Source organism: Macrobrachium nipponense, chromosome 40, assembly GCF_015104395.2.
Source record: "Macrobrachium nipponense isolate FS-2020 chromosome 40, ASM1510439v2, whole genome shotgun sequence".
Classification (NCBI taxonomy): Eukaryota; Metazoa; Arthropoda; class Malacostraca; order Decapoda; family Palaemonidae; genus Macrobrachium; species Macrobrachium nipponense.
Genome location: NC_061101.1, coordinates 22,855,358 through 22,869,816, shown reverse-complemented (window position 1 = coordinate 22,869,816; position 14,459 = coordinate 22,855,358). Strand labels below are relative to the sequence as shown.

At 38.0% G+C, this 14,459-nt stretch overlaps 1 protein-coding gene across 1 annotated transcript; it reads left to right on the top strand.

The window, feature by feature from the left end:
- The first annotated feature begins 403 nt into the window (after positions 1–403).
- LOC135212318 (glutamate receptor ionotropic, kainate 5-like) lies at positions 404–12,442 on the top strand. Its single transcript, XM_064245732.1, has 10 exons — positions 404–523; positions 911–1,004; positions 1,662–1,811; positions 3,815–3,962; positions 5,301–5,458; positions 6,400–6,551; positions 6,867–7,176; positions 9,343–9,501; positions 10,333–10,476; positions 12,112–12,442. Exons 4-10 carry the CDS (start codon positions 3,845–3,847, stop codon positions 12,298–12,300), a joined length of 1,230 nt encoding a protein of 409 aa, XP_064101802.1. The 5' UTR covers positions 404–523; positions 911–1,004; positions 1,662–1,811; positions 3,815–3,844; the 3' UTR covers positions 12,301–12,442.
- Positions 12,443–14,459: the final 2,017 nt, after the last annotated feature.

Below are 14,459 nucleotides of genomic sequence, written 5' to 3'. Positions count from 1 at the left end.
TTTACAAATAAATATGGCTTGTCACCTCGGTGGTCGCGAGTTCGATTCTCGAGCATTCCATTGAGGAGTTAGAGATGTGCATTTCTGGTGACTGAGGTTCATTCTCGACGTGGTTCGGAAGTCACGCAAAGCCGTTGGTCCCGTTGCTGAATAACCACTGGTTCCATGCAACGTAAAAACACCATAGAAACAAACAAATAAATATGCTCTATACATTTTTAGATCTTCCTCGTCATGTGTTTGTAAAAACAATAATTCAGTTTCATTTATTCACTGCCATCCCTATCGGAATTTTACTCTGCTTCTCATTACCTGCTTATGCAAATAAGTGCGGAGACGTTCAAAAATTGCCCGTTAAATATCTTTGCCATCAACAGGTAGTAGAGGTTCAGGCTCCAGAGGACTTCACGAAGCTCGTGTGGAAATCACCCAAGTGCAGGGGATACGTCTTTCTCTTGAACAACCCGGGTCCTTTCCTGGAATTTACTGACGACACAGAGGATCCCTGGGATTACGTGGGGAAGTAAGTTGGGGCTATGGGGGAGAAGTTTTGCTAATTGTGATGAAATATGGACTTTTATAGGAATCACATCAACCGTGCATTTGATGTCTAGGCCAGTTCCCTACGACGCTCCTGATTGGCTGTTGATAAGCCAATGACAGGGCTGGAAACTCTCAGTCTCTCGAGAGAGTTCACATGAGCAGGATGTTTGTTCCACCTCTCCTGAAAGGCGTATCCCTCAGGAGAGGTGGAGCACTGTTGATATGAATATACTATAGTGTCCATAGGCCTCTGTCTCCAACAAGGGACAGTGATACTTCCCTACTTGGCAAATGAGGAGATGGAGAGAATCGGATACTCTCTCTCCTTCACTCAATATTTATTTCTCTCTCTCTCTCTTCTAAACAGGTATTTACTCGTAGGACTTTCCGTGGCCGATCTTGATGAGTTCGTTTCCTCCAAGAAGGGAAAGAAGACAGAACAGATCGTGGGTCTTGTGCAGGTAAAGGGACACATTCCCCCCAATTCTCCATTTTCCTGTCGATAGCCTCCTTGTTTGGGGACTCGAGCCGCTGACCACTGGAACTACTGGTCGACGCTTAGTCCATTAAGCTACAGAGGGCAGTTCAAACGTCCTAGGAGGGAGGTTAATGCTCAGGGGACACTGCCTGGGGACTCAGGTTTTATTGTGCCTCAGTGCACCTAAGCATTGGATTAGAAACTTGATAATTAGGTGATTGTATAGGTGGCATCCAGGTTAAAGGTAGGCATAGTGCTGGCCATTTCATCCCAGAGGATTTGCTAATTATTGGCACGATAATACATGTAATACACAAAGTTTGATATATATATATATATATATATATATATATATATATATATATATATATATATATATATATATATATATATATATATATATATATTTATATATAAAATAATCACTCATCATTTAACTTTTTATTGACCTTGAAACTATGAAACGTATTTTCTCAACCCTTTCTTTCCTTATTTATTGCAATTTTTAAACCATACCTGGTCCGTGCTAAAACTCGCATCCAACTTCCGTTATTGTTCGAATGTTATCCTGACATTGCCATGGATAAAGCAATCCTCAGTACAAGACATCTGAGTTACATTTAAAACTTGCTATTTTCAGGAGGACCCTGCGGAATGGAAGGTGTACAGGAACCAGCTGTACTGGGGAGAAGGCGTCTTGCTCGCAAACCGGTGGAGGAAACGGGGATTCACCTCCAACAATGAGATTTTCCCAGAAAAAATCTGGAATTTAAAAGGAGCTCCCATAAAGGTATGGAGATGTTTCGTCTCTTTCGAGCTTTCAGTCGAAAACAAGGTGACGTTTAATCGAGAGAGTATTTTCATTACTGGCAATATTTTGTAAACCTACACCGACAGGTATCTTAAACAGCTACGGATTCAGCAGTACTGAGCAACATACCAGTAATGATTTTCTAACTTCGACTATTAAATTCAGTGCAAAATCAGACTACGAACGATGAGGAAGTTCCTGATGATTGGATATCCTGTTAGCTGTCAGTATTTGAGAAAATTATATTTCCTTTTTTTTTCCATTCCTGTTGTCTTGTGTATCGGACAATCTTACGACCCTAAAATCTCGACCTTGATGACTTTGTAGTGCTTTTGTCGCACGTAGCCAAAGTCATCAAGGTCGAGGTGGGTTGATGCCAACTCTAAAACAACGAATACCTGAGTGCGCCAGGGATTTGTAGGTGAAAGGAGGCGTTAACTTATACCTCTTGTGATAGCCTTGTGGTTAAAGCGCTTCACTGTACGTCCTGATTCTTGGTTCTGTGGTTCACGCCCATGAGCCGACGAATTTCTTATCAACTAAAAAAATTCCCCTTTGGTTAACATATATGAAAATAAATTAATTCCGAGGTAGAGCGAATTAGATATTAAAGGACATTTGTAGCTTAATGCATGTAATGGTAATTCGTGTGAGGCTGGATGTAAATTTTAAGTTATAAATATAAGGGATCGTGAAATAAAAGTCTTTTGGGGACATTAAAATTAGGTATTGGTGGCTGTAAGAATTTCGTAATTATTTTGTTAATGGTTTTTTGAAAAATTTCGAGTGGATATGAATTAGATTTGAAGAAACCCAACAAAAAAGTAATTTCCGGGTGGAATAGTTGCCAAGACGAAGAGTATTTCAGTGCTCTAATAACCAAAGTGTGAATAGTATTAAGTTTAAAAGATTGTTGACACGAACTATAATAATTGTTAGTCAGTCCAGTAAAAGTACGTTTTCTATAGACTGACGTGGAGAACTCAGTTAGTTCTGGTAATTTTAAAATCTAAAAAGGTAAAAAATCATCGTTCTCTACTTCCATTGTAAACTTTTAAACTTAATACTATTCACACTTTGGTTAATAAAGCACTGAAATACTCTTCGTCTTGGCAACTATTTCACATGGAAATTACTTTTTTGTCGGGTTTCTTCAAAACTAATTCATATCCACTCGAAATTGTTCAAAAAACCATTAACAAAATAATTACGAAATTCTTACAGCCACCAATACCTAATTTTAATGTCCCCAAAAGACTATTTTATGTCACGATCCCTTATATTTCTAACTTAAAATTTACATCCAGCCTCACACGAATTATTGAACATGAGATACCATGCCTTAAAGTTAAGCTCATATCTAGCAATCCCTGCACAATTGGTTCCTTTTTTAACTATAAAGATCGCCTTCAGCCTTTTATGCGATCCAACGTTATATATAAATTTACATGCTCTGGATGTCCGGGCTCTTACGTCGGATCAACTCGAAGGCTGTTAAGGGTCAGATATTGCTCTCACTTGGGCTTCAGCTTTCGTACTGGTCAGAATAAAACAACCTGAATTTTAACTTGACTTAGTTCATTCCATCTTCTCTCCTCACAATGAACGGTTGGTGTCTTAAGTAGTCTCTTTTAACCTGTTTTTTACTTTGTTCTTTTATATAATTTTAAGACTATTTTTAGTATATGTGAATTCCTGTTTTTTGCACTTTTATTGTATTTTACTTATAAATGTGTCTTTATGAGCTTTCAGACTGATGATGCACAGAGAATTTAATGTGCGAAACGTTTCTTAGAATAAATTGTCATTATTACATCTCGTATCATGGACATCCCCTGGAGGTTTTATATGTGTATTTGCTGACCTGCTGTATATAATATATATATATATATATATATATATAATATATATGAATAATATATATATATATATATATATATATGTACACTTTCTAAAAAATCTCTGCCCTCCTCTCATTCCAGCTGATCACATTCGAGTTCGAGCCCCACATCATGAGGGAGAAGAACAAGGACGGAACTCCGGGGCGCTTCTTCGGGAGTGACGTCCAGATCGCCATCGCCCTCTCGGAGGCTCTCAACTTCACCCTCGTCATTGAAAGGCCACCAAAAGGTAGTATTAGAATTTTTAGAGTTTAGGCCAAAGGCCAAGGGCTGGGACCTACTTATAACGAGGTCACCCAGCGCTAAGAGGGAAGTTGAGAGTAAAAAGGACTTATGAGGTCACTCAGAGATGAAATAGAAATTGACAATGAAAAGGTTTGAAAGGTGTAACAGCAGGGAGACCTCGCAGTTGCGCTGTGAATTAACTGTTAGGAGAGGGTGGAAAGTAAGATGGCAGAGACAATAATTATGAACTGTGAATCCAGTAAAGGAATGAGGGGAGACCCTGCAAAGAACCTTAAGTAATGCAAACAGTGCACCGCATGAGGTGCGCTGATAGGACTATCCAACTCGCCTCTCTGTTTGGTATAATGTGTAAAGATATATAACATTAAAAGGCGTCTTCAGAGAAGCTTGAAATATTGTATGTCGGTTATAGTAATGAAGAAATAAACATGTGGCACAGTTGGGTCTCTCCATGACATCATTATTATTATCATTATTATTATTATTATTATTATTATTATTATTATTATTATTATTATTTTATTATCATAAAGGAAGACATTCAATAACATTCACATCCTACCATCATCTTGGAGACTAGGAATCAGTTTTCTGAAAGATGCACAGCATAAACCCATCGATGAAACTGCCATTAAATTAAAGTAAACATACTCAGGCTAGGTACGCCTCCATCTTCTAGAAGAAGGACATCTGAGGTCATAATCCATTGTAATCCTTTATTAGTTTAATTAATATCATATAAATATATATATATATATATATATATATATATATATATATATATATATCATATATATTAGCTGAAGCCACTAGAAAAGTTATGAAAAGACAAAGTGGCAAGTACTTTCGTGTTTTTAACACATCTCTGTGTGCCCCGAAGATGTGTTAAATACACGAAAGTACTTGACACTTTGTCTTCATTTTTATCTTTCCTAGTGGCTTCAGCTAATGAACAAAATCACGTGCTTACTTTTGTGATTTCTTAGGAAAATATATTGTCTCTTTTATGTGGATGTTGTTTTTTGGGCAATTTTCTTAGCAAACTGCTGGCGCTGCGGGTTAGTCTACTTAAGTAGTGGGCAGATGTGTGATGATAATAATAATACTACTATAAATAATTGCAATAATCATAAGAAAAAAGAGAGAAGTACAATCACAAAAAAATCAATGATAATAACACCGATGATAATAATAGTAATAATAAGAAATTTGCCAAATTCCACAGCAGTGATGAATTAGTCGAACATCGCATAAACATCTCTCAAATATTTGCGGAAGAAAAATATACTAACCTCCCCATCACCTTTTCATCTTCCCCAAGGGGAATACTGGGGGAACAAGGCCCCCAACGGCTCCTGGAGCGGACTGACGGGGAAAATCTCCCGAGACGAAGGCCACTTCGGGATGGCGTCCATCTTCCTCACCAATAACTTCGACGAGCTGGCTGTTCTCGAATATTCCCGCTTCTACTCCTTCGACGTAAGATCAGAGGTTGTCTTTTTTTTGGGGGGGAGGGCCGGGCGGGAGGGGCCTGGGTTAGTAAAGACCACAACCTACATAAGGGAAAAAATCTTATCACAACAACGAGTTTAAATATAAATTTAAAAGCAAAAGTAACAACGGAAAAATGATGGTTTTAAAACTTTTCCCCTCTTTTCCCGTTTTTTTTCTTTTTTTCGGGCCTGGGCTAATAAAGGCCACAACCGGCATAAATAAGGGAAAATAAACTTATCACAATAACAAGTTGAAACATAAAAGTTTTAAAGCAAAGGTGGGGACGTAAAAATGATGGCTTTAAGACACTTTGTTATAATGACATCTTTTATGTTCCTGATGGCTTTCATGGTGGTCTTATTCTGCATAACCTGTATTTTCATTAACAGTCATTTTCCTCCTGACGGATGAGTTGTCGTACTGCCTTAGGGTTCCCATTGTCCTTAGCAAACTTCTGGTGTCCTGAGCGTTTTCAATATACTGAAGGGTCATATTATCCTTAACATTCCCATTACCTGTAACAGTTCTATTGTCCTTAATGGACATATTGTTTATGGCCCTTAACAGTTACATTGTTCTTAACAGTCCTGTTGTGCTTTGCGGTTCTAATTCCTTAGATCAGAGGTGGTCAAACAGTCGATCGCGCTTTACCAGTCGATCGCCGTTCCCCAACAACCCTATATAAACAAACAAAAGCACAAGCATTGTACTCATGTTTTATCGTACTATGACGCTATTTGAATCCCTCCCCCCTCCCCCAACATAATAACACGTGATTATGTAGTACGGTAGATCGTAAAAGTTTCAGTCTTTAGAGTAGATCTCGGAGTCCAAAAGTCTGTCCACCCCTGCCTTCCTAAGATGGTCTTAATATTTCAGTCTTTTATAGGTCTATCGTCCTGAACGGTTCCACTGTCTTCCCGCAGACCAGCTGCTTCATGGCCCGCACAGAGCCTCCTCTGCCCCGGTGGCTGTCTCTATTAGCTCCCTTCACGCAGAGCACCTGGCTGGCAGTTCTACTCAGTTTCTTCGTGTTCAGCCCAATTCTCGCTCTGCTGGCGAAGGCGTCCAATTTCTTGTAAGTCAATGCACAGGCATAACGCAACAATAAAAATGCTAACAGAACGCTATTAGGACAGCACGAACAAAGCATGCAATAGTTGGTGTATAGAATATAGTGCAAACAGCCATTGCAATATGATAAATGATACTCCTACGGTGATCATAGTAACGCTAAAGCTAGCAATATCAGCCTTACAAGTTGGGAGAATGATAATTGGATTTGCATGTTATCGCATTACAACATGAATTGCAAAATATGAATCAATAGTTTAGCGGCAAAAATGAACTAAAATATCAAAGTAACCTACTTATGATTTTCTCCCGTTTTCAGCGGCTCCGAAGAGCCACATCTGCAGTCCTTCTCGTACTCCAATTTCTACACATACAGCATGATAATCAGGGTATCTCAAATCAAGGTGCCCTTTCGACCCGCTACCCAAATTTGGTTCGTGTTTCTGTCCTTGTATTGCCTCGTCGTGACCACGGGATACTGCAGCAATCTGACCACGTTCCTCACGGTAGAGAGACCTAGACCCATGATGGAGTCCCTCAAGGAGCTTTACGCTTCTCAACTGGACGTCTTGGCTGTAGGATACTTCTTCAAGGAATCCTTGGTCCAGTCTGGAAATGCTTACTTGAAGGTAATTTTGATGAAGTCAAAGTTCGAGAGGATTGTCAGTAGATCCTTTGCTAACTAGTTCCTCTCCGGACGTTTCATCAACACTATACTCGGTTTTTTTCCATCTGTCCACCCGCCTGTGGTGTTTGCTTATGGTAACACTGCGTCCTGGGCTTTAAATAGTTAAATTCGGCTTACATTCAGCAATAATAACAATATTCTATTTCATATATTAACTTTGTAATTCGCATACAGTAAATTATTAAAACACTTTTCAGTTCCAAATGTACACCCCAGATATCCACATAGCGTAACTATCTAAAGCCTGGAACGCAGTGTTATCATACGCAAACACCACAGGCGGGTGGACAGACAGATGGAAAAAAACAGAGTATGATGTTTGTTTAGTCCAGGGTTGCCAGATGCTTTGGCTAAAAGTAGCACAAACACTCTTGAAAAGTCGCGAATTTCAGGTAAAAGTAGCCCAATTTATCATTATATATATATGCATTGTAACATAATACAAATTATTATTTATCATATCTATTTATCAATCTATATATGTGTATTGTATGCACACACATTTATAGCATAGTAAAGTTATTACTTACATTTTAGTGGTTAATTCTGGCTATTATGGCACACGTTTCTTTTTTCAAAACTGAAGTAAATTTCTCTTTTCAAAACTGAAGGAATTTTGTTTTCAAGAATATTTCATTACTTTTTTAACCAAATTTAAATTGTTCCTTTTCAAAACTAAAGTACATTTCATCCTCTCAAAATCAATAACTTTCTTGAAAAATTAGGACACTTCTTTTTCGCAACTAAAGTAAACTTCTTCCTTGTAAAAAAAAAATAATCTTCCAAATTTAACTAGAGTACCAAGTCATTCAGTAGGCTCTCCACATTATCATCATGTTTCTAATTTTTATAGATCGAAGAGTCATATTTCAGCATGGATCTTTTGGGTTCAAATGTTGAACAACATTTGCCATTCAATTCCAGGCTGGTCTTTATTCTCAATATTGAGGTTAAGAGCTCTAAGCCCATTCGATTTCTCAACTTGGTTTTAACTCGTGTAACTCTAGAGAAAACCATTTCAACTAGAGCATTACTTAATGGAAGGCTGTAGACTTTTAATGCAAATTCTGATATATCCTTTCCAACTAATTCGCCTCTTGCATTGTTTACATCTCAGTTCCTGATGTTGGGAGTTTCCCATTGAAAATATTACTCCAGTTTAAGTTCAACAAATTTTGCCACTGACTAATATCTGCTATCTTAGACTGATCATCAGCTAATTCTAGAGGTAATAATTAATAAGAAAATAGGGGTAGTGTCAGCAGTAGATTATTATTATTATTAATTATTATTGATTATTATTATTATTATTATTATTATTATTATTATTATTATTATTATGCCAAATTAATGGAAGTAGCCCAAATCGAATAAAAGAGCCCAAGTCAAGTCAAAAGTAACCCAAAAAGTCGCAAATCTGGTCGCCCAAGGGTGTAAAAAGTAGCCCAGATTGTGGTTTGTAGCCCAATCTGGCAACCCTGGACTTTAGTCTCATACAACCATAATAAAAACGTGTGTTAACTAAATGTACACGGGGGAACGTTTCCTTTGGCGTGATTTCTGAAAATAAAAGAAAATGGGAAGTCAAGTAAGATGCTCTTGCGTTCAGCAACTACAGCTTTGTTGCAAGATGTGGTTAAAATTCCATTCCCTTTTAGTTTTGACTAGGGCCTCTACATTAGTCCTACGTAATCACCTCTGGAGTGAGTGATCTCTTGCTACTGAATTTACGGGTAACAGTAGACGTTTAATGAGTATATACATACAGGGAGTGCGAGTAGAGAAATCTGCAAATTTAATGAAGTTAGTCAGGTAAAACTTTGAACTACTTTACCTCGGCCTAGTTCCCGCCCGTCAATGACGGGAATATTAACCGCCTTTTTGTTCATGTTTATGTCTATTGTTTATGCCTATGGTACTTAAGGTCATTGTTTTATGTTTTACGTTCATCCCAACGGGGCTGGTACTAAACACGTCAACTATTTTGCACGTCAACTGAAAGTTGCCGAACCTAGAAGGGTTAGTTAGTATGCCGCGATAGTACTTTAAAGTTTTAGTTACCCATCACCTACAGAAAGCAATTCACCAAGTCTCACTTTCACCCTAGGGTCTGGTACCTCGATACAAAGGTTTGCCAAGTTACGAATCGTCCTTCGACATGCTGGAAAAAGGCAAGGGCGTTCTGATGGCTAGCAACACGTACCTGGAATACTTGTACTCAGCTAGCCTAGTTCAGCCGGGTATACCATCAGTGAGAATTATGAAGGTAAAGACTTACAACAATTAGTACCTATTCGACTTATTTCATTTGTATAAATGTGGGAATTAGCTTTCAAGAAGTCATCTGTTTATCAAAAATGATCACCCATAATTTCATCTCATCCGGTAACTGTTCCTAGTGCTTGTAATGGCCCAAAAAGTCTCTCATTTATGGTGAATTCCGTTTTCGAACATAGCTCATTTCTCATAAACCTCACCACCTGTAAAGAACTTTTTCTTTCACATACAAAAGTATTTTCCACGTAGATGGTCGAGGTCCCACCCTTTTGTTTACCTTTATTTTTCTATTTGAGAATTATTTCCAATCCTGATTACATTATGGTCTCTCGTATTTACAAGGTTTCCTTTTAAACTGCATAACATTTCACCTTGATGCACAGTCTCATTTTCTCTTAATAGAAATCTAACAGAATCTTGGTGTACTTGTACACAGTCCATCCTTTTGCCATATTAAATTATCACCTCCCTTTCCAACTGCATTTTATTCACCAACGAATGTGGAATTGCTTCTTCATTTTGCCGTTAACCAGTCTGTCTCATAGGTGTCAGCATACGAACTCAACCCAAATCTTTCGTTTTTGTAGACTCCTTCAACATTTTCTTCGGATCTAGACTAGACTAGAACTATAGACATTTCCACATTTTGATATTTTGATCTTTTCCGAAGACTTCATATTGCCAGACTTGTGTGAAGGAATGCACTTTTGTAGCCTTCATTATTTTTAACATATTGACTCCTTAAAATCGCATTTGAATTTGCAAGGCTGATTTTCATAACTGTGTCCTTGATACATCTTTATTCTCCTTTTACTTACAGGAATGTTTTTCGCCCTACAACATAGCTATCATTCTGCAAAGGCATTTTCCGCTGAAAAGAAGCTTTGATAAAGTGCTGGCTTCACTCTTTGATCAAGGACTTATGCGACAATGGTTCCTGGACACGTTTCAGCTGAAGAAAATGGTAATGAGAATATAACTGTTTTATTAAGCAAACACCAACATGCACGCACGTTGGTTTCATTTGATGAGTTGTCCCTTTGCATAACATAACTTTATCGGTAATGTCGTTGGTTTGAGAGCAACTGTTTAGTAGATCTCAGCTGACTTTGACCGCTAATGATCCGATCAGAGTTCAAATGAAGCCTTTCCACCTCCTATCTATAATAGCGTGTGCAATTGAAACAGGCAACTAATCTGTAAAGACGTAGGCCAGAATATGGGTTGGAGGGGGGGGGGGGGGGGGGGGGGGGGGGGGGGGGGAGGGGGGGGGGGGGGGGGGGGGGGGGTGGTGGAGCGGTGGCGGCCGGGGGGAGACAACTGCAGTTTGTGGATTATCAGATGCTTGTGAACAATAGTTGGTGGTTTTGTGACTTTTTATGTAGGTGATTGTGTTAGGACGAGCACTTGAGTTCACGTAAACAAAGTTGCGTTTGTGTATGTGTGCGTGTGTGTGTGTGTGTGTGAGAGAGAGAGAGAGAGAGAGAGAGAGAGAGAGAGAGAGAGAGAGGTGGGGGGACCCACCCGAAGATTACATCCTCACACGTTCAGTAATCAATCAGTTGTTGGGAGCGCGAATTTAGGATAAAAATTTTAGTCTTCAATTATTTTCTTACTTCGATTTTATGATGAAAAGGAACTTTTGAGCAAGAATGTGAATGAACCTGAATAACTCATTTGTAAAAAAAGAAAGAAAAACTAACACATAAGGAACGTATGCTATGGCTTAGGAGTTGGTCAACGTAACTCATGGTTGTTCTGGGCTTAGGAATTGGTTAACTTAACTCATGGTTGTTCTGGTCAGAGAAGCATTAGATTAAACCACACATATAAAGGCTCTTCTAATTGCACAGTTCCAAGCGTGATTCCTTAAGGTACGTCGTCAATATAGAAAAGAATGTCATAAACACACATCGGAAACTTATCGCATCTATACAAGGTTGAAGACAAGTCAACGGCTTGTCCCTCACAATGGGGACTGGGGAACGAACCTTTGGCAAATGCTGGATAACCGCATGAAGCACTGGTTAGAACTACCTATAAGTCGTGGACTTGTATTCAACCTGTCTGTGATGTGTCTTTGACGGGAGGAAGAAGAGGTGCTTTCATAACATATTTTGTTGTAATATATATGCCCCCTTATTCTGCAGGTTGTAGCTCTAGACCAGTGGTTCCCAAACTTTTCCAGTACATGACCCCTTTCAGTAGTACCAAACCTACCATGACCTCCACTTTTATAAGCCCTCTGAAAATGTACTAATTTCCAATGGCGCAGATATATTTTAAATATTAACTTAAAGATTAATCACAGCAGAGAGAGCAATAACAATAAACAAAATGCCGATTAATGTTTATCAACAAGGACTGATTTAAATATAAACAAAAGTAACAAAAATCCCTAAATATCATAAAAAAATTCCTCAAAACCTTGGATCCTCCATGACCCCCAGAAAAAGGCTCATGACCCCTTTGGGGTGGGCGGCATGAACCGCAGTTTGGGAACCCCTGCTCTAGTCAAACCTCAGAGATAAAGAAACGTTTTCATTCCAAAGCTTCCCAACCGATTCATAAGAAAAGATCTGGACTTCTCTGTTCGCAGATGGGCTTGGAAACAGAGTCATCCGAGGAAGACTCCAGAAAGAAGAAGGCCCAGAGGAGCGGGCCAACCCTCACAGGGGGGATCCCCCTGAACATGGACCACATGCAGGGCATCTTCTACATCCATCTGATGGTCATGGTCGTGGCCACTTTCCTCTTCCTCCTCGAGGTCTATTGCTTCAAGAGATAGTGGTCCTGTTTTAGAAGAAGTCGAATGCGAAGCTATCATTTTTCTTCTGTCCGTTATTATTGGCCTGTGGGAAGCAAAGTCTATTTTCGAATGGTTGTTGTCAACAGTAAATAAATATAATTGATATAAGCTTATATAATGAGATTTCATATTTTATTTTCCGTCGAATGACCTATTAGCACGCCTCTTCAAAAAAGGAAGATTAGAGGAAACGGGAAGAATTTAGTGAGGAGAGAGACCAAAATTTGGAATGAAGAAAAAAAAAAATCCAGGAATCGAGCAATTCAAGAAATTTTGATTTTCTCAGGAATGGATATGGGAAGAAGTGGCCAGGATGATATCCCAATGATGGAATGGAATGGAATATTGAGTTTATGCCAAAGGCCAAGCGCTGGGACCCATGAGGTCATTCAGCGCTGGAAGGGAAACGGATAGTAGGTAAGGTTTGAAAGGTGTACGAGGAAGAAAACCTCATAGTTGCACTATGAAACAGTTGTAGGAGGAGGTGGACAGTAAGAATGAAGAAAGCGACTATGAACAGAGGTTATATTGCAAAGGTGTTTAAAAGAAACAGGGACCCCTTCAGCAGAACTTTGTAATTACTATCATCGTTACTACGATTACCGCTATAATAATATCCCTATTACTAAAACTCAATCGCTTGCTGATGCTACATGCCAGGATTATTAAGCATGTGCTACCGGATTCTGGGCATACAGACAATAAGTATTTTTAAAAGTATAGGTCTGACTCCTGACCATGGCAGATGTGTTCCTTTTATTGTACCTCCTTTCATATTCTTTCTTCATCTTACTTTCCACCCTCTCTTAATACTTGATTCATAGTGCAACTGCTTTGAGGTTTTCCTCCTATTACACCTTTCAAACCTGTCAATTTCCATTGCAGCGCTGAATGACCTCATAGGTCCCAGTGCTTGGCCTTTGGCCTAAATTCCATATTCAACTCAACTCAACTCAGGGCAGATGCGCTTATACATGAATTCGATTTTAAGTGCATTGGTAGCTCAATATTTGAATTTAAAAAGTCATATGCGAATTACTGATTATATACTATATATACATACACACACACACACACACATATATAATATACATATGTATATATATATATATATATATATATATATATATATATATATGTATATATATATATAGTATAACTGGTGAAAATGTTCTGTTCAAAAGAATTCCGACTAATAAAAGGAGCCCATAAAACGCCAAAATGTAGAAAGTAAGTATTATATTTCAGACGACTGTGTCTCTCTCTATTCAGCTAGGTAACGAATGAGAAAAGTCATAGAAAAGGTGGCATATATATATAATATAGTTATATATATGTATATATATATATATATAGTTATATATATATATATATATGTATATATATATATACATATATATATATAGTTTTATATATCATATATATATATATATATATATATATATATATAATACATAAGGCTAAGAAAGAGAGAGAGAGAGAGAGAGAGGGAGATTAAACGTATTGTCATCCATAACCTTGAGAAGAGACCAAGAAAGTCATTCTCGGCGTCTTCTTTCAACGACAAAACTTGGAAGCCTTCCTGAATAAACCATTGGGCCTCCCTCCTCTTGTCACTCTTTGCAGTCGTGTGATTGTCACTTGCCAATAGCATTCTTTTCCTCGAGGCATTTCTGTCGATTACCGCACGATTCCGAAAAGTTTTAAATTGATTAAGAAAACAGTAAATCCATCGCGTTGAAGCCAGTAAATTGTTCAGTGCCGATCCTAATATTTTTCATCAATTGTCGGTTTTATTTTCACATTTTCGATTTTTTGGAAGGTGGTACATGACGTTTATGTTTAATTAATCATCGTGAGCTGGATCAGCCAGTATTGCTGGTATTTTATAAAAACGGCCATGAGCTTGTATTCTATTTACATAATAAATTAGTAAGCAAACTACCGATGGTTGTAGGTTAGTGGAAAATAGTCTGTTGGACTTTACATAGGTATTCAGTTACTTGATTTTGTGCTTTCGACATAAGAAACCTCGTATCATTTTGTGCATATATATAATATAGATATATATTTATATATATATATATAGATATGATATATATATATGTAGATATATAAATATATTATATATATATATA

What these genes read in the sequence shown, in the direction of transcription:
- LOC135212318 (XM_064245732.1), top strand. Translation starts at nt 3,845, where the DNA reads ATGAGGGAGAAGAACAAGGACGGAACTCCGGGGCGCTTCTTCGGGAGT. An exon ending in CATTGAAAGGCCACCAAAAG is followed by an intron (nt 3,963 to 5,300) that starts GTAGTATTAGAA and finishes ATCTTCCCCAAG; the next exon opens with GGGAATACTGGGGGAACAAG. An exon ending in CTGGAAATGCTTACTTGAAG is followed by an intron (nt 7,177 to 9,342) that starts GTAATTTTGATG and finishes CTTTCACCCTAG; the next exon opens with GGTCTGGTACCTCGATACAA.